We start from the raw sequence: 27,071 nt of genomic DNA on the forward strand, positions 1-27,071 counted from the left end.
CGAACATTGTTTCGTTCTGCTGTGCATGGAGTCGCTATGAGTCGGTTCCGACTCGATGGCACCTGACAACAACAACAACATTGTGTGTATGTACCAAAGTTTGTTCAGCCATTCTTCTTTTGATGGGTACTTCGCATGTCTCTTTTTGATATGTCTCTTGTAGGTAGCATTTTGAAGGATCTTGTTTTTTCATCTATTCTGCTCTCATGTCTGTATTTTCCTTCCCTCATTCTGTAGTTAACCACACTCTTGAAAACATGTACCAGTCACTTCACGCCTTTGTAGCCCCTCACAATAGCCAATGTCTAACTTCCTCATTCCTATCAAATCAGTACACTGAGGAAACAAGTTTGTTCCTGGGTATGAAGTTAACTTCGCTTTTAACCCTCTTCAGGGATGGGCTCAGCTGAAGAAAGACAATTTGCCCTAGCCATGCCTCCATTCATAGGCAGCCTACATCACATGATGGAGTCCTCCAGCCTCTCTTTCTACTTTCCTTTTCCTTTTTCAGGTATTGATTTCAAAAGCATCACTTGACAAAACTCCTGCATACCAATCTCCTTCTCAGAGTTTTCTTCCTAGGGAACTCAATTTACAAGCGTTCCCATTACTATTCTCATCAACAGATGGCACCTTCTCAGCCCTCAGTCCCAACCCCCCGACTGCCCACAGGACTGAGTGAATTGTCAGCTCTTCTGCAAAACCTTTTCTGCCATTCCAGTTCACATGGTTTGCCTTCACCCTAAAGTCTTAGTGTCTTTATTGTAATAATACTGATTATGATGATGATAAGGGAAAAGAGGAAGTAGCTGCACTTATCAGCATGGCATAATTTTATGGGAATTTGGTCCATAATTACTAACATTGTACTTCTGTCTTTCAAAAATGTGTGTATGATTAGCACATAAGCATTTAAGATATAGAAGAGCAGGGAGTATAACATATTTTTACTTTTTATTTTTCCAGAGTAAATAATATTATCTATCTTCACAGTGTGAAAAGTACTTGTTGATTAATAGGTGGAACTCAAAAATTGTTGGTTATTCAGCTTCACAGATAAAACATCCTACAATCACCAGGTTTCTCTACATGTGGAACAGTGGTCTCTGAACTCTTATAAAGAAGATAAAGTCTCCATGCTTGGTTGACTACTCAATCTTGTTGCTTTATTTCTTTATTCTTAATCCTTCTTTCTCCCATCACCAGTCTTTACTCCCCAGATTTCTAAAATTGTATAAGCTCCAATTATTTATGCTAAAACCCTTCCTACTTGGACTTCTTATGACTTCTGCTTTTCTATAATGTTTTTCCTGTTTACAGAAAAAAAGAAAAAAACAGTTTCCACTGTAGTCACTTTAGTCATCATTATTATGGTATAGAAAGTTTACCACACCAATGTCTTCTTCATGTCAATTTCATTTGTCTGTTACATTTCTTATAACTGCAGGAGAAACAAAATTGAATCCATAGCTCAACAGACCATTTTCAGATCTTTTATTTTATAAAATTTATTAAAGAATATTACAAAGGAGGATACAGAAGCTTAGTCACACATACCATGCCACCTCCCAACAGCAAAGAATCAAGAAACCAATGAAACAAATACAGATGACAACTGGGGTCCAAAACCAACAAAAAGATGATGAAGAATTAGATAGAATATCAAAGTGAAGGATAAACTGAATGAAAACAATGAAAGAGGAGACTTACAGACAACATAGGCATCTTATGAGAAAGCAAGTAATGTTCTGGTTGAGAAACCCAAGAAGGTAATGTCACAGAATTCCCTATAGGGGACAGAGATACTGTGCAGATAAGCCTGGAGCAAAACACAGTGAGCAGAACTTAACTGGATCTAAAAAGGAAACATGCAGAAAGGCAGGCAAGAACCCTAGGGAACCAGAGAGAGAGTTCGAAAATAGGTACAGAACTGCTCACCAGCTGTGATCCTGATCAGTTGGATGATTTCTTTGAAGTGGCAGCTAGAGATGCCTCATCCAAAAAAGACTCTGGACAGCCCTTGCTTTTCTCTCTTTTTGTTGGGGCAATGTCCAGATCATAGGCTGCACTCTACAGGGAGTAACCCTGTATCCACACCAGTGACTGGAAGAATATACTCTCTATTCCTGCTCCCCTTGCCTTTCAAGTGACCTACTATCTGACTACTATCAAACTGCCATCAGACTGACCACCAGAGGCTTGCAACTGTCTAAACCACAGTAATCAGAGGCATTAAATCTGTCTCCCCTACTCCTGTCACCCTGTCTGCCTGGTGGCCAGTCATGAGTTCCTGTGCCACCTGTTCAGTGACCAGTGACATGTGGACACTCACCTTAACCAATGAGAATGCTCCCTGCATCCACACCCAGTAACAAGCTGGACTGAAACAATGCTTCATTAGCAATATCAATTATATCATAACAGATGCCAAATGAAAATCAGATTTTCACATCATACACATCTCACATCTAAGTAGTTCCTGCAGGATATTGGTACTTAAACTGAAGCCATTTGATATCCCACCATGTACTTAAACACACATTTGTGCATGTACACTGGGCCTACACTGCCCATTTAGGTATTACTCCTTCATAGTGGATATCGATACATTTTTTCCTGACCTTGAGAGAAAGCACTAACAGCAACACCAACATGGAAGGATCTCACTAATGTTGTGGAGAGATGCTGAAAAGCCAATGCTTGTCATCCATACCTCTACTCAACCCAGTAGGAAAATACATGAGCTTAACCACAGAGGATTCAAACATGAGTGTAACCCACCATACTCACTAGTGAGAGGAAGTCACACTCAATCAAAAGATACCACCAAGTAATACACAGACCAGAAACACGAAGCACCTATTAATACCAGAGAAGAAAGAGATTATAAAGAGTAAGAGAAGAAACAAAGTTACAGACACATCAAATCTTTCCTTGAAATGATCTGTAGGTTATGGTGCGATGTGTTCAAGGTCATATTTTGGCTCTCGAGGACTTATTTTAAATCTCTTCAGCTTCAACATGAATGATGTTCTTGGTGTCATCCCAAAAATCTTCTGGTCTTTAATGTTTAATGTATCAAACCTATTCTTCAAATGATCTCTAAATTCAGGTGGAATCTATTCAAGGTCATATTTTGGCTCTCATGGACTTGTTTTCATTTTCTTCAGCTTCATTTTGAATTTGCATATGAGCAATGGTTGGTCTGTTCCACAGTCTGCCCCTGGTCTTGTTTTCACTGATGATAAGGAGATTTTCCTTCATCTCTTTCCACAAATGTAGTCAATTTGATTTCTGTATATTCCATCAGGCAAGGTCCATGTGTATACTTGTCTCTTATGCTGTCTAAAGAAGGTATTTGAAATGAACAAATCATTGATTTTTCAGAATTCTATCATGCGATCTCCAGCATCATTTCTATCACCAAGGCCATATTTTCCAACTACTGATCCTTCCTCTTTTCTCCCAACCTTTGCATTCCAATCACCAGTAATGATAAACACATCTTGATTGCATGTTTGATCAATTTCAGACAGAAGAAGTTGGTAGAATTCTTCTATTTTGTCCTCTAGCTTTAGTGTTTGGTGCGTAAATTTGAATAATAGTGGTATTAACTGGTCTTCCTTAGGTCCATGGAAAAGTCATTAAAAGACAAGAAAGAACAAAAATGTCAAAATGGATGTCAGAAGAAACACTGAAACTTGCTTTCCCGTGTAGAGATGTTAAAGTGTATGGAAAAAGTGAGGCAGTATAAGAACTGAACAGAAAATTTCAAAGATCAGCTTGAGAAGACAAAGCCAAATATGACAACAAAATGTGCAAAGATCTGGAATCAGAAAACCAAAAAGGAAGAACACATTCAGCATTTCTCAACTGGGGGCACTGAAGAAAAAATGTAAGCCTCAAGTTTCATTATTGAAAGATTCTCTGGGCAAATTATTGAATGATGTAGAAAGCATCAAAAGAAGATGGAAGGAATATATAGAGTCACTGTACCAAAAGTAAATGGTTGATGTTCAACCGTTTCAAGAGATAGCATATGATCAAGAGCCAATGGTACTGAAGGAAGAAGTCCAAGATGCATTGAAGGAATTGGCAAAGAACAAGGATCCAGGAACTGATGAAATAAAAATTGAAATCTTTCAAGAAATTAAGGTGGCACAGGAGGCACTCACTCATCTATGCCAAGAAATTTGGAAGACAACCATCTGGCCAACTGATTGGAAGAGATCTGTATTTGTGCCCATTCCAAAGAGAGGTGACCCAATGGAATGCAGAAATCATCAGACAATTTTTTTGGTATCCCATGCAAGTAAAGTTTTACTACAGGTAATACAGAATCAACTGGAAGCACACATTGACAGAGAACTTCCAGAGGTTCAACCTGGATTCAGAAGAGGCCGTGGAATGAGAGATATCATTGTTGATGTCTGATGGATCTTGGCTGAAAGCAGAGAATATCATAAAGATGTTTAACTGTGTTTTATTGATTATGCAAAGCCTTTTGATTGTGTGGCTCATGACAAACTATGGACAACATTGCGACGTATGAGTATTCCGGAACACTTATTTGTGCTCATGAAGAATCTCTACGTGGACCAAGAGGCAGTAGTTCAAACAGAACATGGGAACACTGGATAGTTTGAAATTAAGAAAGGTGCACGACAGGATTGTATTCTTTCACCATACTTATTCAACCTGTATGCTAAGCAAATAATCTGAGAAGCTGGGTTCTATGAAGAAAAATGTGGCCTCAGGATTGGAGGAAGACTCATTAACAACCTGCGATATGCAGATGGTACAACCTTGCTTGCTGAAAGTGAAGAGGACTTAAAATACTTACTGATAAAGATCAAAGAGCACAGACTTTGGTATGGATTGCATCTCAATGTAAAGAAAACAAAAATCCTCACCACTGGATCAATAAACAACATTCTTATCAATGGAGAAAAGATTGAAGTTGTCAAGGACTTCATTCCTCTTGGATCAACTATCAACACTCACAGAAGCAGCAGTCAAGAAATCAAACGACGTATTCCATTAGGCAAATCTGCTGCACAAGACCTTTTTAAAGTGTTGAAGAGCAAAGATGTCAGCTTGAGGACTAAGGTGTGCCTGACCCAAGCCATGGTATTCTCAATAACCTCAAAGCTGGACGGTAAATAAGGAAGACTGTAGAAGAATTGGTGCTTTTGAGTTATGGTGTTGGAGGAGAATATTGAAAGTGCCATGGGCTGCCCATAGAACCAGTAGATCTGTGTTGGAAGAAGTGCAGCCAGAGTGTTCCTTGGAGGCCAAGATGGCCAAACTTCATCTTTCATACTTCGGACATATTTTCAGGAGGGACCAGTCACTGGAGAAGGATATCATGATTGGAAGGGTGGAGGGTCAGAGAAAAAGAGGAAACCCCCCTGAGATTGATTGGCAAAGTGGCAGCATCAGTGGGCTCAAGCATAGCAACAGTAGTGAGGTTGGCCTAGGATCAGGCAGTGTTTTGTTCTGCTGTGCATAAGGTCACTATGAGTTGGCACGGACTCGATGGCACCTAACAACAACAACAACTTAAACATGAACTTGCGTATGATCAATTGATGGTCCACACTGCCCCTTGATTTGTTTTGTTTGATGATATTGCGCTTTTCCACCATCTCTTCCCACAAATATCGTTACTTTGATTCCTATGTATTCCACCTGTTAAGGTCCACATGTTTAACATACATATTTGCAATGAATAAGTCAAATAATAGCATTATTTCTTTCACCAAGGGCATATTTTACAACTACTGAACTTTATTTCCAAATTTTTCATTTCAACATCAGTAATTATTAATAAATCTTGATTACATGTTTGATTGTTTTCAGGCTGAAGAATTTGATAAAAACCTTCAATTTCATCATCATTGACTTTAATGATTGGTGCATAAATTTGTATAATAGTGGTATTAATTGGTCTTCCTCGAAGCATATAGATATTATACAATCACAGAAAGCATTGTACTTCAAGATGGATCTTGAAATGTTCTATTTGATGATGAAAGTGATGCCATTCCTCTTGAATATGTCATTCCCGAACATATATCTGATAAAGGTCCAATCTCTAAAATATATGGAACACTCCAACAGCTTAATAACAAAACGACAAATAAACCAACAAAAGAATGGGCAAGGAACATGAATAGATGCTTAAACAAAGAAGATTATTGGGTACATGAAATGCTTGCAATTATTATTCATTGTTGTTGCTGTTGTTTTGATTCAGCTTCAATACATAGACCCTGTACAGGTTTCCTAAGGGGTTTGAACTGCTAATCTTGGGCTTAGAAGTCTGGTGTTTATTGTACAGAGCCAAACCAGGGCTCTCATTATCCATTGTTATTAATTTTAAGTTCAACACCATATAGAATTTCTAAGAAGCAGCTGGTGGTTTTGAATCACTGACCTGTTCTTAGCAGTCCAGTGCTTATCCTGCAGTGCCATGCCCGGACTCCATTAACCATAATCCATTGTTGTCCTTGTTGTTCAGTGCTATTGAGTTGATTGCAATTCATAAGACCCTGTACAGGGTTTCAGAGGAGCAGCTGGTGAGCTACAATCACCGACATTGCAATTCAAAGTGCATTGCAGTCTGTAGCATGAAGCGCATTGCAGTCTGTAGCATGAACCCATCGCACCACACCAGGACTCCATTATCCATTGTTGTTGTTAGGTGCCATCAAGTCAGTACCAACTAATAGTGACCCTATGCACAACAGAACAAAACACTGCCTGGTCCTTGGCCAACCTCACAATTGTTGACACGCTTGAGCCCGTTGATGCTGTCACTTTGCCAATCCATCTTGCTGGGGGTCTTCCTCTTTCTCTGACCCTCCACCCTACCAAACATGATATCCTTCTCCAGTGACTAGTTCCTCCTGACAGTATGTCCGAAGTATGAGAGACAAAATTTGACCATCCTGGCCTCCAAGGAGCACTCTGGCTGCACTTTCCCAAAACGAATCTATCGGTTCTTTTGACAGCCCATGACACTTTCAATATTCTCTTCCAACACCAAAAATAAAATACATCAATTATTCTACGGTCTTCCTTATTCACTGTCCAGCTTTTGCACACATATGAGGTTATTGAATCACAATACCATGGCTTGGGTCAGGCACACCTTAGTCCTCAAGCTGACATCTTTGCTCTTGAACACTTTAAAAAGGTCTTGGGCAGCAGATTTGCCTAATGCAATATGTCATTTGATTTCTTGACTGCTGCTTCCATGAGTGTTGATAGTTTATCCAAGAAGAATGAAGTCCTGACAACTTCAATATTTTCTCCATTAATAAGAATGTTGTTTATTGGTCCAGTGGTGAGGATTTTTGTCTTCTTTACATTGAAATGCAATCCATACCAAAGGCTGTGCTCTTTAATCTTTATCAGTAAGTATTTTAAGTCCTCTTCACTTTCAGCAAGCAAGGTTGTACCATCTGCATATCGCAGGTTGTTAATGAGTCTTCCTCCAATCCTCATGCCACATTTTTCTTCATAGAACCCAGATTCTCGGATGATTTGCTCAGCATACAGGTTGAATAAGTATGGTGAAAGAATACAACTCTGTCGTGCACCTTTCTTAATTTTAAACCATTCAGTGTTCCCATGTTCTCAGTCCATGTACAGATTCCTTATGAGCACAATTAAGTGTTCTGGAATACTCATACTTCGCAATGTTGTCCATAGCTTGTCATGACCCATGCAATCAAAAGCCTTTGCATAGTCAATAAAGCACAGATAAAATCTTTTGGTATTCTCTTCTTTGAGCCAGGATCCATCGGACATCAGTAATGATATCCCTTTTTCCATGTTATCTTCTGAATCCAGCTTGTACCTCTAGAAGTTCTCTGTCAATGTATACTTGCAGTTGTTTCTGTATTACCTTTAGTAAAACTTTACTCACATGGTATATCGAAGATATTTTCTAATGATTCCTGCATTCCATTGGGTCACCTCTATTTTAAATGGGCACAAATATGGATCTTTTCCAATCGGTTGGCCAGATGGTTGTCTTCCAAATGTCTTGGCATAGATGAGTGCGTGTCTCCAGTGCCACCTCACTTTCTTGAAAGATTTCAATTTTTATTCCATGACTTCATGGAGCCTTGTTCTTTGCCAATTCCTTCAAAGCACCTTGGACTTCTTCTTTCAGTATCATTGGTTTTTAATCATATACTCCTTCTTGAAACTGTTGATCATCAACCATTTCTTTTTGGTACAGTGACTCTGTGTATTCCTTCTATCTTCTTTTGTTGCTTTCTGCATCATTCAATAATTTGCCCAGAGAATCTTTCAATAATGAAATTTGAGACTTGAATTTTTTCTTCAGTTCTCCCAGCTTGAGAAATGCTGAGTGTGTTCTTCCCTTTTGGTTTTTTGACTCCAGATCTTTGAACATTTCATTAATAGCAAGATGTAAATTATAGCTACAGTGAGATTCCATTTCACCCATGAATAAAAGGTTATTGTAAAAAAAAATAATAAAACAGCCTACACTGGTGAAAAAAATGTAGAACAAAATTAAAATTACTTAAAAGAGGTCAGACCAATTGGACTAAAAGAGGCAAAAACAACTCCTGAGATTACCGCCTAAATGATACATTTTGAACTTGAAGTTGAAGCTATTTTTGCAGGTCACCTTTAAGCCAAATAATGGATTTACTCATAAAATAAACAATATCATCTATGAACAATGTGCTCCTTTGAGAAGGCAACAAGGTTAAGGGGAAGCTAGATCAATGGAAACAGAGCAAACAGAATGGGAGTAATAAGAATGTTGACAAGTTGTGAAAATTATGATCAAAGGGATAGAAATATTTGTTTGAAAATTGCTAAAGGGAAACATAATTTTCCATGTAAACTTTCACCCAAAATATAACATTACACTTAAAAAAAAAAAGAATGTTACAAAGTAGAAAACTAAAGGTAAGCAAATATCAAATTTTGAGATTTGCTTCTTCATGTAGGTACAGAACAAAGACCAACCTACATTATGATTGCTCATAAAAGAAAAAATGCTATGCAGCAACATGGACTTCCAACAAATTTGATAACCTGTTTCTGTCTCCCCCTTTCTCCATTAAATTGAACTCTGAATTATTCATGAGGGCTATTTTAATGGGATAATTTTTTCTAGCAAACGCTGACACTAATACTAAGGAATATCTCTAGGTATTCATCTTGGATAAATAAGGCTCCTGATAACTAGTTTTCTTGATGCTTCACCTTATTCAAATGAACATATACAGAAGTAACTAATGTAGACCATTTTTTTTGAACACCTAATATTTTCAATATATTTCTCTCTAAATATGTATGGTCAAACATATGTTTACACAGGAATTAGGCAGGATGTTGAATTAAATGAAAGTGAAGCAGAAAGTTAAGCAATTCTCAGGTGAGCCTAAGGTCGGGCATTAAGAAGAAATTTAAAGTCTACATTTTCCAGCTGTGATGACAGCTCAGCCTGACTTTGGGACTTGCTCATCTCTCCATAGTACTTTGGCCATATGCAGAAGAGATCATTCACTAGAATGTGTTCTCTAGGGGATCTTAACCCAGGATAGTAGGGTTTTAGAAGCTAGGTTAATCCCTTAAAACTGCATACCAAATTTTCTGTGTATGATTCCTTTTTTGAAGAAAAAAAACCCCAACAAAAACAAACCCATAACATGCATCACATTCTCAAAGGTGTTCATGATTACTTCACTCCTACCTCTAAATGTTAAGGATTTTCATTTTTCACAGATCCAATAGCTGAAGCATGACTTCAACCATCAAAGTTCTCTTTAAATTTATGTCTCTGTGTGGTAGAATATTTGTCTCGCATTAAAAAATGTCTAGGACTTACAGGAAATTGTTCTTTGTGTTCTTTCATTATTTTATTACAGTTCAGTTTTGCACATATCTTAGAATCATTTTCCAGGTGTTTATGATCTGGTTACCCTAAATTATTTTGTGTTTTTCATATTCATACACATAAATTAAGAAACTAAGTAGTATTGGGGTGATCATCTTTGACCTATTCCATTACAAAGGATGGCACTGAATACACAGTACCTGGTGTCACACTGTAGGATAAACACTAGAGTGATAACCACAGGGCAGTGGTTCAAACCCACCAGTCATTCTGGGAAACCTTAAGCAGGGGCACTATGAATTGGAACAGACTTGACGGCACACAACAGCAATGACAAGATTGCTTGAAGATGTACATTTATAAATGATGTTGTTATGTAAAACTGTTGATGACAATATAGATCTGGGGGTAATAAAATTAATTTTTTTCATCACAGTATAAAATACGAGCTAATTTTATCTTTAAAGATAAAAAAAAAAATTGAGAAAATACTCTTTCTCCCCATCTCCCACATACAGCTTATGACATTTCTAAGGGTTCTGTAGTAAATCCAACCACATTTTTAAGACACTGAGGTGACTGCCACTGCTGGAATGTGTCCTGGAGGCTTTTTCTGTCAGAGGAGATGACAGTGACTCTTCCCATGCAGATTAAGCTGGTGTTTACCGATTTGCCCTGGGTGTGCATTTTTATCCTGCTGTGATCAGTAACACTGGCTGAGGAGTGCCAGACAGATCTCTTGATAAGAAAGACTTGTCTGTGCCCTCACTTTGCACAGGCCACAGCCCTAATCTATAGCCCTTGGCAAGTATCTGTTTCTTATTTTGCCTTACAATGATACTGCTATGTACAGTTTACCTTTGCTTGTTCCTTTCTACTTCAGGTGAAGCAATGGAAATGAATGTCAGAGGTTCACCAGCAAATTATCTGCTGAAACTCAGACTCTGTATTGAAATAACTATAAGGAAAAATGTAAGAAGTTAAGAGTTCAGCATTAGCATTCCATTTTGGAAAGATGATAAAAGGCTTATGTGACCCGATATAAGATAGCTATCTGTGATAATTTGAAAATATTTGTTAAATTTCATATGCAGAGTTTTCACAGACAGAACCAGTGAAATGGGAAATCTTACTCTGGGCAAAAGCTTATCTGCAGACGCTGTAAGTGTAAAATATGTGATGGCAGAGCTGGAACTACATGCCAGTAACCATCACTGAGCCCCAGGACCTGCATCTTCATTCTGAAAGCAAACATTTTTAATATTGTTGTTAAGTTTGGTCCAGTCAATTTCAACTCATACTGACCCTGTGTAAGGTTTCTGAGGATTGCCTGGTGAGTTTAAAATGTGACCAAAAATTGGGTATTGTGATCCAATACTGAAATCTACTCCTCTACATTTTTATTTTAACTTCATTTCAGTTAAAAAACAGGAGACACTGTTGCATTGATTCTGACTATGCCGCCCATGTGTGTCAGAGTAGAATTTGTTTCCCTTGGTTTTCAATCTTATTTCTTGGTATTTCTTCCATCTCTGAGAGGACTCTAACCTCTGACTAACTTGTTGATTAAAAGTTGAGCTTGTTCACTTTTTACACCACCCAAGGACTTCAGTGGTTAAACAACAACACATGTGATATTGTTCACTATAGATTAATAGAGTAATACAGATTAATTCACAACAGATTAATACAGTAAGTAAATGCAAGTAAGCCCATGCTTCCAATTGTTTACTGGATACTCTACTTCTAACAGGGATTATAAATTGGATAGGAATCTTTGATTCTGTACGAAGGTGCTGTGGGGTCTAGCCTGACCTAGATTTTGGGAGGAATTTAGAATTCTGTCCCCTGGGAAGGGGGGTCTTACAGTGCTCAGAGTAGCTAGGATGAGCAGAGAAAGCTTTCACCCCTTTACTTTAAAGAACATTATATAATGCACTGTGGCCTTTGAAGGGTGCTGTGAAACTGAGATAGCAAAAATGAAAAAGAGCCAAGTATGAAGCACTAGCTAACTAGAATTTATAACAGTTAAGTATCACAAATAGTTAAGTAGTAAAAATGGAATTCTGTTTCTACCTAGAATTTTATTTTCCTCACGGTCTGTACAGTATTTTTAAGCTACATAGATAGCAAAATTAAATATTATACATGTTGGATAATAGAGTCAATTTTTTTTACAAAAAACAACATTGCATGCACTGATATGAGTCATTCATCCTTGACATAAACTCAAAACCTGGGTTCACAAAAACCTGATCTTTCTATCCCTTCTTTGAGGCCTCGGCTATTTATGAGCTTGGTAGAAATAATTAGTTTGCATTCAAAGGTTCATGTACCTTCTCCATCGGTCATTGATAGAAAAATCAGTCTATTTATATGCCATGCACATAGATTTGCATATATAGGTCAATATTGCTTCAAAAAGAAATGCATAACAAGTCTCAGTACATACAATAATAACTCTTTATTCAGGTCATGAGTTTGTGAGAGGGATGGAAATTAGCTAATATGTTGTTGTTGTTGTTAGGTGCTATCAAGTTGGTATTGGCTCATAGCAACCCTATGCACAACAGAACGAAATGCTGCCAGATTCTGGGACAACCTCACAATTGATGCTACGCTTGAGCCCATTGATGCTGCCAATCTATCTTGCTGGGGATCTCCCTCTTTATCACTGACCCTCCATCTTACCAAACATGACATCCTTCTCCAGCGTTGGGCCCTAGTGACAATATGTCTGAAGTATGAAACATGAAGTTTGGTCATCCTGGCCTCAAAGGAGCACTCTGGTTGCACTTCTTCCAACACAGATCTGTTGGTTCTTTTGACAGCCTATGCACTTTCAATATTCTCGTCTAATACCATAACTCAAATGCATCAATTCTTCTATGGGCTGCCTTATTCACTGTCCAACTTTCGCATGCATATGAGATTAATGAAAAAAACCATGGCTTGGATCAGGCACACCTTAGTCCTCAAGCTGTCATCTTTGCTCTTCGACACTTTAAAAAGGTCTTGTGCAGCAGATTTACTTAATGCGGTATATCATTTGATTTCTTAACTGCTGCTTTAATGAGTGTTGATAGTTGATGAAGTCCTTGACAGATTCAATCTTTTCTCAGTTGATAAGAATGTTGCTTATTGGTCCAGGGGAGAGGATTTTTGTTTTCTTTACATTGAAATACAATCCATACCGAAGGTTGTGCTCTAAGTCCTCTTCACTTTCAGCAAGCAAGGTTGCATCATCTGCATATTGCAAGTTGTTAATAAATCTTCCTCCAATCCTGATGCTACTTTTTCTTCATAGAACCCAACTTCTCAGATTATTTGTTCAGCATAGAATAAGTATGGTGAAAGAATACAACCTTGTCACACACCTTTCCTAATTTTAAACCATTCAGTGTTCCCATGTTCTGTTTGAACAACTGCCTCTTGGTCCATGTACAGATTCCTCATGAGCACAATTAAGTGTTCCAGAATACTCATACTTCACAATGTTGTCCATAGCTTGTCATGATCCATGCAATCAAAAGCCTTTGTATAGTCAATAAAGCACAGGTAAACATCTTTCTGATATTCTCTGCTTTCAGCCAAGATTCATCTAGGTATTTGTTATGTATTGAATTATATCCAAAGAAATTACATGTCGATTTAGTGTGGCTATGATTTTCATTATTATGTAAGTATCCTCAATTTTATAATCTGATATAATTAATTTATATGTCATAAATCCTAACCTCTATGATGTTAGTGGACAGGACTAGAGACGCTTATGTCAATGAGTCAGGATACACTGCCATTGAGTGGTTTCCAACTCATAGAAACCTTTATATGGTTTCTGAGACTGTAAATCCTTACAGAAGCTAATGCCTCATTTTTCTCCCATGGAGCGGCTGATAGGTTTGAACTGTCAACCTTGAAGTTAACAGCGCAACACCTATGCCTCAGTACAACCAAGGCTCTTTTGAGATATTGTTAAGTGCCATCGAGTCAATTCTGACTGATAGTGACCCTGTATAGAGTTTCTGAGGAAATGCTGGTGGGTTTGAACAGCTTACCTTTCAGTTAGCTGTCCAGTGCTTATCCTTCAGGACTTTTGAGATATAAAGGAGATTAAACAAGAGAGCAGAGATCAGAGGAATCACCAAGAAAGAAGAGATGAGAGCAAAGAAAATCCTTTGGACCTAGAGTGTCTCCCCTAAGGATCAGGGGAAAACTGCTGCCAAGACACATGGAGATCTCTAAGGAATGCTACGCCCACAGATGTTAGAAGAAGATAAGGACTTCTTGCAGAGGTGACAGAAAGAGAGACCTTCCCCTAGAGCTGGCACCCTGAATTTAGGCTTCTAACCTCCTAAATTGTGATAAAATAAATTTATATTTGTTAAAGCCATCCACTTGTGGTATTTCTCTTATAGCAGCACTAGATAGCTAAGACAGCATGAGTTGGTTGGGTGGTACTGCTGAACTCAGCAAGGATCTCTACCATCTACCATCTGGAAGTTATCTGATCTAGGTTTGGCTTGGTTGGGGGTGATTTTACTTCACTAACTCACAAATGTTTTCCTTTGGTGATGGCAGACAAAAATTTGAAGCCCCATCTCAGAAGCATATTTCAATCCTCAGATTGAGTCATGTCTATTAATATCCCATTGACCAAAACAAGAAGTAGTCAAACCCAAAATTAAAGGTAGAAGAAACACTGCCAATGGACATAGAAAAAGAGTGAATATTTTGGACAATAGTCAACCACCTTTGTTCTATTGTATTTTAGGGAAAACAATTTTATTTAGCAAGGGCATATATGTGTCCTTAAAATTTAAATTGCATTTCCATTGTTCATATTCTTTTCCACTCTAGGATCTACTAAGTAAAAAAGAAAAGAAAACGTCAGTGACAGGGTACAAGAATGGTTGTAGCTGACATGTCATTTGTTATTTTAGCTTTCCAAGAAAGGATTTCTGGTCACACAGTGCTTAGGTGCTTGGTTGATCATCAAAAAGTCACTCTGCAGAAAGAAGATATAGTAGTCAGCTTCCATGAAAATTTGTTGTTATTGCTGTTAAGTGCCATTGAGTCAGTTCTGACTCAGAGCAACCCAGTATAGGGTTTCCAAGGAATGAATGGTGGACTTGAGTCACCAGCCTTGCGGTTAGCAGTCCATTGTGTATCCTATAGCACCAAACCAGGACTCTAGCCTTGGAAAATCTATGGCTCAGTTCTATTCTATGCTATAGGGTCACTCTGTGATGGGATTCGGTTCGACTTTAGTTTTGGTTTTCTGTTCTTCAGGAATTTAAAGGGGTAATATAGAAAACAATCCTAATCTATTATAATTATAACATTGTTATTGTTGTCAGATGCCATTGAGTTGGAACTGACTCATAGCGACCCCATGCACAGCAGAACGAAACAATGTCCGATCCTGGGCCAACCTCACTACCGCTGCCACACTTGACACCATCAATGATGCCACCTGGCCAATCCATCTCATTGGGGGTCTTCCTCTTTTTCTCTGACCCTCCATCTTACCCAGCATGACATCCTTCTTCAGCGACTGTTCCCTCCTGACAATATGTCCAAAGTATGAGAGACAAAGCTTAGTCATCTTGGCCTCCAAGGAGCACTCTGGCTGCACTTCTTCCAAAACTGATCTATTGGTTCTTTTGGCAGCCCATGGCACTTTTAGTATTCTCCTCCAACACCACAATTCAAAGGCATCAATTCTTCTACGATCTTCCTTATTTACTGTCCAGCTTTCGCATGCATATGAGGTTATTGAAAATACCATGGCTTGGGTCAGGCACGCCTTAGTCCTCAAGCTGACATCTCTGCTCCTCAACACTTTAAAAAGTTCCCGTGCAGCAGATTTGCCCAATGCAATACATCGTCTGATCTCTTGACTGCTGCTTCCACAAGTGTTGATAGTTGATCCAAGAAGAATGAAGTCCTTGACAACTTCAATCACATAAGAATCTGTAAATGAACTTAAGGAAGACTGAAAGAATGGAGTTTGAATTATGGTATTGGCAAAGAATGCTGAATATACCATGGACTGTCAAGAACAAACCAATCTATCTTGGAATAAGTACAGCCAGAATATGCCTTAGAATGAGAGTCTTCATCTAATATACTTTGGACATGTCATTAGGAGGGACCAGTCCTGGAGGTAGACATATGCTTGGTAAAGTAAAGGGCCATTGAATAAGAGGAAGATCCTCAATAAGCTGTACTGACATAGTTTCTGCAACAATGGGCTCAAAATAGGACTGATTGTGTGACTGGGATAGGACTGAGGAGTGTTTCATTTTGTTGAACATAGGGTTGTTATGAATCAGAATGACTCAATGACACCTAACAGCAACAATTAAGTCTGTCTTAGTTTACTAGTGTTTCTGTAACAGAAGTACTTTAAGTGGGTAGCTTTAAAGGGCAGACATTTATTTTCTCTTCTTGTTGTTGTTAAGTCCTGACCTTGAACCACCAGTCTTGAGGATCGAACCAACTTTGTAGTGCAACGCATCAACCCACAATGCCACACCAGGACTCCTTATTTTCTTTTGGTGGTGGTGGTTATGTGCCGTGGAGTTGGTTCTGACCCATAACAACCCTGTACAGGATTTCTGAGGCTGTAAATCTTTAGGGGAGCAGACAGCCTCATCTTTCTCCTGTGGAACAGCTGGTAATTTCAAACTGCCAACCTTACAGTTCTCAGTCCAATTTGTAACCCACTACGCTATCAGAGCTCCTTTAATTTTCTTTTAGGTGATTAAAAATCCAAAACAGGGTCTCGATCATGCTGATTCCTTCTGTGAGCCTCCCTTCCAGTTCTGATTTTTGCTTTCAATCTGGATTTCTTTTGCTTTCTGATAATCTTCTGTATTCCCCTTGCATGTATCTCTGTATCTGTCCTGTTTAGAAGTGATTAGGATTAGAAATCATCCTAGTCTATATGTACTCATTTACATAACTAAAGAGAAACTCTGTTTCCAGACAGGATCATATCCACAGGTACAGAAGGCCAAACTTAAATACGTATTTTGGGAAGATAAAATTCAAATTATAACAATGTCAATTACATTTTATTATATTAATTAGAATAAATTGGAGGCTGTCCCCAAACATTCTGTCTGCTCCCTAATTATTGTTGATGTCCTTGAGGTTAGGCAGGCTGCTCTTGTTATTAGATGGCTTTGAATCAAATTTTGACTCCTGGTTCCCCATGTGATCTGGTCAAACTGCCAAATAGGATTTTCTAAACTAATCTTACAGGAGCAGACTATCAGTTCTTTCTTCCCTTGAGCCAGTGGGTGGGTTTGAAATACCAACCTACCATTTCAGGGGAAGAAAGAAGGTCACCTGTGACTACTTGAGAGCAGAATCATGTATCAAATGAACTTGTAGCTGCAGGGAAAGAGGTAGGGAAACAGCACTAGTAGTGAGTGTTGGTGGTTTCTGACTGTGATTGTCAAGTGTTACAAGAAAGAGATGAGCTCAAAGAATCATCTTAATTTCAAATAGAGCACAAAGGGTCTCAAATGAGACTGAAAACTCAAGTCTCTATAGGTTTGGAAAATTCTTTAAATGATTAATGGTTAAAGTGACTAAACAGAAACCTAGAAAACCTAAAGATAATTCCCTTAAAAATAGAGTTAAGGAGTGAGGAAGGTATATAGTTGAGATAAGAAAAAGCAAATAGAGATGAAAATGATCTTTAAAAGCATGCCTGCATGTGTGTGTTGGTGTGGTTACTGGCACATACAACTTGATAGAATTATTAAGCATGTGTATATTTTGAAAGAATTTGCTTGTCAAGAAACATGCCTTTGGCAATTTCTAAATGTGGACATTCTTCTTCAGTGTTTAATTTGAGATCTCTTCTCTTAATATTCCCTATGTGATTTAATTCACTCTCAAGGTTTTCAATACCACCTATTGGTCTAATCTTCAATACAAATACCAACTAATCTCCAAAATTTAAAACCCTACTGTTTATAGGATCTCTCCAGTTAGGTTTCTCACAATACTTTAAAACATTACCCCTAGTCTAATCCTTTCCAATAGCCTCCCCTCTTACACTGTTGCTTCCTTCTAATCTATTCTTCAGACAGCCAGTTTGAATTTTTAGACATATGAAATGACTATTCCCACTACTACTATTTAAAACTCCTTCTGAAGAATCCCACTGAACTTAGAAAATAATGATGAAGTCCCTAACAGAGCATACAGAACCCATAGAAACTGGCCTTTGCCTCCTCTTCACTCTCTTGGCATGGTTTGTTCTACTCCAGCTGCACTGACAGTCATTTAGTTCCTTGAATGCCCCATCTGTGCATACATCTCAGAGCCTTTAAACTTGTTCTCTCTGCCTGCAATTCCCTATTTTCAGTCTAGCAAAATTTTATATGTCCTTCAGTCTTACTTTAAATGTCAAATCATCACAGAGGACTTTTGAAATCAATCTTTGCTGTTTCGAATCTAAATTAATTCTGCTTTAGCATTCACTCTCAGGACATGCCCTTCTTTATATGTATTACACTTACCGTTGTTTGTAACTATATGTAGTTCTGTTGGATAAGCACTTGATCACAAGTTTGGTTTGAACCTCAAAGTCCGCTGTCAAACTCACCAACTGCTCCTTGGAAAACCTATACAGGGTCTCCATGAATTGGAACTGGCTTGACAGCACTTAGAAATAACAACAACAACAACAACAACACACACACATACATATATATGGAGTCCTGGCATAACACTATAGGTTAATATGCTGGACTGCAAAGTCCGTTTGAACTGCAAGGTCGGAGGCTCAAGCTCACCAGTTGCTACTTGGATCGAATGCAAGGTCAGAGGCTCAAGCTCACCAGTAGTTCCTTGGAAACCCTATACAAGGTTGCTATGGGTCAGAACCAACTCTATGGCACTTAACAACAACATATATATATATATGGTGTTTGTGTGTATGTTTCAGGTTTCTGGTTCATCAACTAAAATATAACCTACTATTTTTGATATCTGGAGTCCTGGTGTGGCACTGTGGGTTAATGTGCTAGACTGCAAAGCTGTTTGAACTGCAATGTTGGCAGTTCAAGCTCACCAGCTATTCCTTGGAAACCCTATACAGGGTTGCTATGGGTCGGAATCGACTCGATGGCACTTAATAACAACAATCTTAGATATCTAATGCTGCTTTAACAGACATACCATGATGTGTGGCTTTATTATAAATGTCTTTTCTCAGTTTGTTGTTGTTAAGTGCCTTTTAAGATTTTTAAAAATCTTTGCTAGAGCAGAAAGTATCATCTTTCTCCAGAAGATCAATTGGTGGGCTCAAACCTATAACCCTGTTGTTCACAGTCCAGTTCTTATCTTAAAGGAGGCTGAAAGTTACAGTTGAGGATGTTGGTTCCAGGGGATGTCTTTCTCTACCAGTTCTAGAGTTAGGTCCTTATCTCTTCTGAGCATCGCTTTCTGAGTAAACTTCATGTGGCTCTGCATTTCTCTTTCCCCTTCTTGCTCTACTTTTCCTTGCTTATTTAATCTGTTTTATATCTCAGAAACCCTATGCAGGGTCACTATGACTCAGAAACCACTGCAAGGCATTTAACAATAATGACAATATCTCAAGAAATACTGATTGAAGACACATGATACACTAATCCTACCTTATTTACATAACAAAAATGACCCATTCCCAAATGGGATTATAATCACAGGCATTGCTGTTGCTGTTATTGTCAGTTGCCATCCAGTGGTACTGACGCAATGATGCTATGCACAAAAGAACAAAACACTGCCTGGCCCAGGCCAACCTCACAATCAATGCTATGCCTGAGCCCATTGCGGTTGCCATTGATTGTGAGATTGGCATGGGACCCAGCAGTGTTTCATTCTGTTGTGCATAGGGGTCACTAGGAATCAGTACCAAATGATTAGATGGAGCCTAACAACAACAACAATGTCTGGTTATAATCCCACTTGGGAATGGGTCTTTTTGTTATATAAATAACGTAGGATTAGTGTAGGGTATAGAGGTTAGGATTTACAACTCCTACTTTGAGGTGATATAATTCAATCCATACTTCCCATATAGGGATTCTGTTGAATGTGAGTTACTGGCATTCAACATGTACTACTGCACCTTCTAGTTGCCTCTGTAGGCTATAGGAGTCGAAAGCAACAGGTTTCCTTGCATCTAGGCTTTTCATGTAAATTATATTCAGACTGTGAAAATATGTTTATGTAAAATTTATATATGAGATGGAGTCCATTTTTCTGCTGCTTTGGCAGTATTTTGTTGTCATGTGTGGAAGTGAAAGCAGGTTTTTGGAGCAGCAATGGTTTACTGTCCAGAAATAGACACAGCAGAGCACAGAAAACATTATATGGTAGTTAAGTAATTGTTGTTGTTAGGTGCCATCGAGTCAGTACTAACTCAGAGAGACCCTATGCACAACTGAATTAAACACTGCCTGGTCATGGGCCAACTCCACAATTGTTGCTTGAGCCCATTGATGTTGCTACTTTGCCAATCCATCTTGTTGGGGGTCTTCCTCTCTTTCTCTGACCCTCCACCTTACCAAACATGATCTCCTTCTCTAGAGACTAGTCCCTCCAGACAGTATGTCTGAAGTATGAGAGACGAAGTTTTGCCATCCTGGCTTCCAAGGAGCTCTCTGGCTGAAGAAGTTCAGCCAGATATGTTGGTATTTTTGGCATCCTGTGGTTCTTTCAACATTCTCCTCCAACACCATAACGCAAATGCATCAATTCTTCTACAGTCTTTCTTATTCACGTCCAGTTTTTGCATGCATATAAGGTTACTGAAAATATCATGTCTTGGGTCAGGCACACACCTTAATCATCAAGCTGACATCTTTGCTCTCAAACACTGTAAAAAGATCTTGTGCAGCAGATTTGCCCAGTGCAATATGTCATTTGATTTCTTGACTGCTGCTTCCATGAGTGTTGATGGCTAATCCATGAAGAATGAAGTTTTTGACAACTTCAAACTTTTCTCTGTGGGTAAGAATATTGTTTATTGGTCCAATGGTGAGTATTTTTGTTTTCTTTAAATTCAGATGTAACCCATACCAAAGGCTGAGGTCTTTGATCTTCATCAGTAAGTATTTTAAGTCCTCTTCACTTTCAGAAAGCAAGGTTGTATTATCTGCATATCGCAGGTTGTAGGAAAACATCAAAATGGATGTCAGAAGAGACACTGAAACTTGCACTTCAGCGTAGAGATGCTAAAGCAAACAGAAGACATGAGAAAATACATGAGCTGAACAGAAAATTTCAAAGGTCAGCTTGAGAAGACAAAGTCAAATATTGCAAAAAAATGTGCAAAGAAAACCAAAAATAAGAACATATTCAGCATTTCTCAGGCTAGGGGAAGTGAAGAAAAAATTCAAGCCTTCACTTTCATTATTGAAGGATTCTCTGGTAAAATTATTGAATGATTCAGAAAGCATCAAAAGAAGATGGAGGGAATACACAGAGTCACGGCACCAAAAGGAACTAACTGATGTTCAACCGTTTTAAAAGGTAGCATATGATCAAGAGCCAATGATACTGAAGGAAGAAGTCCAAGGTGCATTGAAGGAATTGGCAAAGAACAATGCTCCAGAACTTGATGAAATAATTGAAATCTTTCAAGAAAGTGAGGTGGCACTGGAGTCAATCACTCCTCTATGCCAAGACATTTGGAAGACAACTATATTTGACTTTATCTTCTCAAATTGACCTTTGAATTTTTATGTTCAGCTCCTGTACCTCCTCATTTCTTGCATTTGCTTTAGCATTTATACGCTGGAGAGCAAGTTTCAGTGTCTCTTCTGACATACATTTTTATCTTTTCTTTCTTTCTTGTCTTATTAGTGACTTTTTGCTTTCTTAATGTATCATATTCTTGATGTCATCCCACAATTCTTCTGGTCTTTCGTCTTTAGTGTTGAATGTATCAAATCTGTTCTTCAGATGATCTCTAAATTCAGGTGGTATAGTATTCAAGGTCATATTTTGGTTCTCATGGGCTTGTTTGCATTTTCTTCAGCTTCATTACGAATTTGAATACTAGCAATTGATGGTCTGTTCCACAATCTGCCCTTGACTTGTTTTGACTGATGATATGAAGCTTTTCAATCATCTCTTTCCACAGATGTTGTTGTTATATGCTGTGGAGTCGGTTCAAACTCATAATGACCCTGCATAGGGTTTCCAAGGCTATAAATCTTTATGGGAGCAGGAAGCCTCATCTTTCTCCCACGGAACAGCTGGTAATTTTGAACTGCTGAACTTGCGGCTCACAAGAGGCCCAAGAGCTGAACAGAAAATTTCAAAGATCAGCTTGAGAAGATAAAACCAAATACTATAATAAAATATGCAAAGATTTGGAATTAGAAAACAAAAAAAGAAGAACACAGTCAACATATCTCAAGCTGGGGGGAACTGAAGAAAAAAATCAAGCCTCGACTTTTGTTATTGAAAGATTCTCTGGGGAAATTATTGAATGATGCAGAATGCATCAAGAAAAGATGGAAGGAATACACAGAGAAATTGTACCAAAAGGAAGTGGTTAATGTTCAACCATTTCAAGAGGTACCATATGATCAAGAACCAATGATACTCAGAGAGGAAGTGCAAAGTGCATTGAAGGAATTGGCAAAGAACAAGGCGCCAGGTAATGATGGAATAAAAATTGAAATCTTTCAAGAAAGTGAGGCGGCACAAAAGGCACTCACTTATCTCTGCCAAGAAATTTGGAAGACAACTATCTGGCTGACTGATTGGAAGAGATCCATATTTGGGCCTGTTAAAAGAGAGGTGACCCAACAGAATGTGGAAATCACTGGACAATCTTTTTAATATCTCAAGCGAGTAAACTTTTGCTAAAGGTAATACAGAAACAGCTACAATCATCCATTGACAGAGAACTTCTAGAGGTTCAAGCTGGATTCAGAAGATGCCGTGGAACGAGAGATATCATTGCTGATGTCCAATGGATCTTGGGCTGAAAGCAGAGAATATCAGAAAGATGTTTACCTGTGCTTTATTGACTACACAAAGGCTTTCGATTATGTGGATCATGACAAGCTATGGACAACATTGTGAAGTATGAGTATTCCGGAACTTCTGAGAAATCTGTACCTGGACCAAGAAGCAGTTGTTTGAACAGAGCATGGGAACACTGAATGTTTTAAAACTGGGAAAGGTGTGCGACAAGGTTGTGTTCTTTCACCATACTTATTCAACCTATATGCTGAGCATATAATACGTGAAGCTGGGTTCTATGAAGAAAAACATGGCATCAGGATTGGAGGAAGACTCGTTAACAACCTGCAATATGCAGATGATACAACCTTGCTTGCCGAAAGTGAAGAGGACTTGAAACATTTACTGATGAAGATCAAAGAGCACAGCCTTCGGTATGGATTGCATCTCTAGGTCAAGAAAACAAAAATCCTCACCACTGGACCAATAAACAACATTCTTATCAATGGAGAAAAGATTGAAGTTGTCAAGAACTTCATTCTTCTTGGATCAACTATCAACATTCACGGAAGCAGCAGTCAAGAGATCAGACAACATATTGCATTAGGCAAATCTGCTGCACAGGAACTTTTTAAAGTGTTGAAGAGCAAAGATGTCAGCTTGAGGACTAAGGTGCGCCTGACCCAAGCCATGATATTTTCAGTAACCTCATATGCATGCGAAAGCTGGACAGTGAATAAAGAAGATCGTAGAAGAATTGATGCCTTTGAATTGTGGTGTTGGAGGAGAATACTAAAAGTGCCATGGGCTGCCAAAAGAACCAATAGATCTGTTTTGGAAGAAGTACAACCAGAGTGCTCCTTGGAGGCCAAGATGGCTAAGCTCTGTCTCTCATACTTTGGACATATTGTCAGGAGGGAACATTCACTGGAGAAGGATGTCATGCTGAGTAAGATGGAGGGTCAGAGAAAAAGAGGAAAACCCCCAACTAGATGGATCAGCCAGGTGGCATCATTGATGGCATCAAGTGTGGCAGCAGTAATGAGGTTGGCCCAGGATCAGACGTTGTTTCATTCTGCTGTGCATGGGTTTGCTATGAGTCCGTTCTGAATCGATGGCACCTGACAACAGCGCTACCAGAGCTCCTTTCCACAGTTGTAGTCAGTTTGATTTCTGCGTATTCCATCTGGTGAAGTACATGTATATAATAATCTCTTATGCTGTCTAAAGAAGGTATTTGAAATGAACAAGTCATTGGTTTTTCAGAATTCTATCATGCTGTCTCCAGCATCATTTCTATCATGAAGGCCATATTTTCCAACTACTGATCCTTACTTTTTGTTTCCAACTTTTGCATCCCAATCACCAGTAATGAGCAATATATCTTGATTGCATGTTTGATCAATTTCAGATTGAAGAAGTTGGTAGAATTCTTCTATTTCATCCTCACTGACTTTAGTGTTTGGTGCATAGATTTGAATAATTATTGGTATTAAATGGTCTTCTCTGTAGGTGCAAGGATATTATCCTATCACAGACAGCATTGTACCTCATCACTGATGTAGATATGGTCTTTTTGACAATAAATGCAATACTATTTCTCTTCAAATTGTCATTCCCAGATTCAAAATGGCCAATACCAGTCCATCTCAATTCACTAATGTGTAAGATATCTATGTTTGTGTGTTCCATTTCATTTTTGAAAATTTCCAGTTTTCCTAGATTCATACTTCGTACATCCATGTTCTGAGTATTAATGGATGTTTACAGCTGTTTCTCTTCATATTTAGATGTGCCCCATTGGCAAATGAAGGTCCTGCAGGCTTTTCTCCCACGGGCTTTACTCCATTCAAGTCATCACGGTCAATTCTACTTTGAGGAGGCAGCTCTTCCCCAGTAGCATTTTGAGTGCCTTCCAACCTGAGGGACTCATTTTCCAGCACTAAATCTGACAGTGTTTCTCTGCTATTCATAAAGTTTTCAGTGTCTGAATATTCAGAAGTAGTTCCTCACTCCTTCTTCCTAGTCCGTATTCATCTGGAAGCTCACCTGAAATCTGTCCACCATGGGTGACCCTGCTGGTACTGGTGGCATAGCTTCCAGAATCACAGCAACTCACAAGCCACCACAGTACAAAAAACTGATAGACGAGTGATTGGTTTAAGAAATTGTTTGTTGTTAAGTGCTGTCGAGTTGATTCTGACCCATAGAGATCCTGTGTAGAGTTTCCAAGGACCAGCTGGTAAGCTTGAACCACCGAACTTGCAATTCAAATGACTTTGCAGTCTGACGCATTAGCCCACAGTTTCACACCAGGACTCCAGATAGTTGTGACTAAATTACTAGTGACTTCTGCTTCCAATTTGCATTGACTGTGATTATTGATCACAGTCATTCCTTTGAGGCCTCTTCATGCTCCAACTTTCTGACCTCAGTAACCCTTGGTGTGCACATTCTATGAAACTCTGTGTGGTCTAGACTAAAATCCACTCCTCCAGGCTTTTCATTGATTTGTAAACATTCTAAGCAATATTATTATTAAGCCCTTTTCTGCTTACTCTTCAAAAGGTTTCTGTACTGAATTCAGATACCTTATGCAACCAGTGACAACATTTGCTCTGTTGCCCAGTCTAGCTAGTGGTTAGAATAGGGTCAGGCAAACTCTAATTGCTTATTAAATGAATACATAATTATTTGAATGCAAATTGAATCAAAGCCAATTGGTTGTTGTTGTTAAGTGCTATTGAGTCAGTTTTGACTCATAGTTATCGTGTATAGGATTTCTAAGGATTGGCAAGTGTGAACCACCAACCTTGTGGTTAGCAGTTCAATGCTGATCCTACAGCACTACTGCAAGTCAAGTAGTAATGCCTTAAAAGTATGTTGTTGTTGTTATGTGCCATCTAGTCAGTTCTTGCACATAGCAACCCTGTATAGGGTTTCCAAGGAGCAGCTAGAGGGTTTGAATGGCCAACTTTGGGGTTTGAAGTTCAGTGCTGATCCTATCATGAAACACCAGGAAAAACCTTTAAATTATGATCAGTTTTAGGAACTTTATCTGCTCTCCAGTCCTCTTCAACCCTGTAATAGATATTTAGCATGTTTTCATTTATAAAATGTTTTGTTTAACATTTGTAATTTAAAAAGTATTTGCTTATAGTCTTTTAAAAGATACATTTGTAAAAAATTAGTCAAATAAATACTAAAAATGTGTCAGCATGTGATTTATTTATTTTTACTTCATTAGGTTCTTGTCTAAGCAAATGCACAGGCCATAAAATAAATCAAATCAGTATGCTTTAGCACTTGCCAAAGATGCACTATTATGCTGACTGTGTGATTCTTTGCAATTTTATGATATTCTAAATTCTCTGGGTAGATTATCTCATATTAAAATTTAGATATGACTTTTGCTTTAAATTTTTACTTTTTTTTAATTCTAAGAGCCTATGAATACATGTTTTTGGGTTTTGGGGTTTTTTTTTTTAGGTAAGAAATTCACTGTCTTCAAACAACAATGTGTATTTTTTAAAAACTTTTTATTATGGGAGCAGCCGAGCATCCTGGACTTAGAAAGCAATGGATTTCTTGTTTCTGCCACAAATTCCACCAGCTTGAAGACCTAGGAAAAGATGTTGAATTTGAAGTTGTTGGTGATACCCCAGAAAAAGTGGGACCTAAACAAGCTGAAGATGCTGCCAGAAGTACAACCATTGGCAGTGATGACGGAGCTCAGCCTTCTACATCCACAGCACAAGAGCAAGATGATGTTCTCATAGTTGATTCAGATGAAGAAATCACTTCAAATAATGCTGGTGGCATCAGAGAAGAAGAGAAAGGTCACAAGAGGAAGTTGGATGAGAAAGAGAATGTCGGTGCAAAGAAGTCACACACAGAACCAACAGATGAAATTGATGAAGTTATTGCATTAGATTGAACAGAAATATGCCTCCAGACAGAACTTTCTAACTGTGTTTTGTCATCTGGGCAGAACCAGACTATTTGTTATGTCCTTTGTCCCAAAGGGGGTACAAAAATCACACCATCAACTTGAAAATGATTCTGCTCCCTTTGAAAGCATTCACTTTGCTATAACAATTAGTACCATGACAGTACACTGTATTGAAAGTAGGAATATAGTTTTGAAACTTTTCAAACAAAGTGTGCATAAACAGTCATGATATAA

General features: G+C 38.4%; 1 protein-coding gene across 1 annotated transcript in view; it reads left to right on the plus strand.

The window, feature by feature from the left end:
- LOC102819339 (SUMO-activating enzyme subunit 2-like) overlaps positions 1-26,822 on the plus strand; it is a 28,665-nt gene extending 1,843 nt beyond the window's left edge. The window contains exon 2 of the mRNA XM_006874397.1: positions 26,499-26,822. Within this exon, the coding sequence (XP_006874459.1) occupies positions 26,499-26,822 (324 nt within the window). The remainder of the gene's footprint in view (positions 1-26,498) is intronic.
- Positions 26,823-27,071: the final 249 nt, after the last annotated feature.

The sequence above is a fragment of the Chrysochloris asiatica genome, unplaced genomic scaffold (assembly GCF_000296735.1).
Source record: "Chrysochloris asiatica unplaced genomic scaffold, ChrAsi1.0 scaffold00274, whole genome shotgun sequence".
Lineage (NCBI taxonomy): Eukaryota > Metazoa > Chordata > Mammalia > Afrosoricida > Chrysochloridae > Chrysochloris > Chrysochloris asiatica.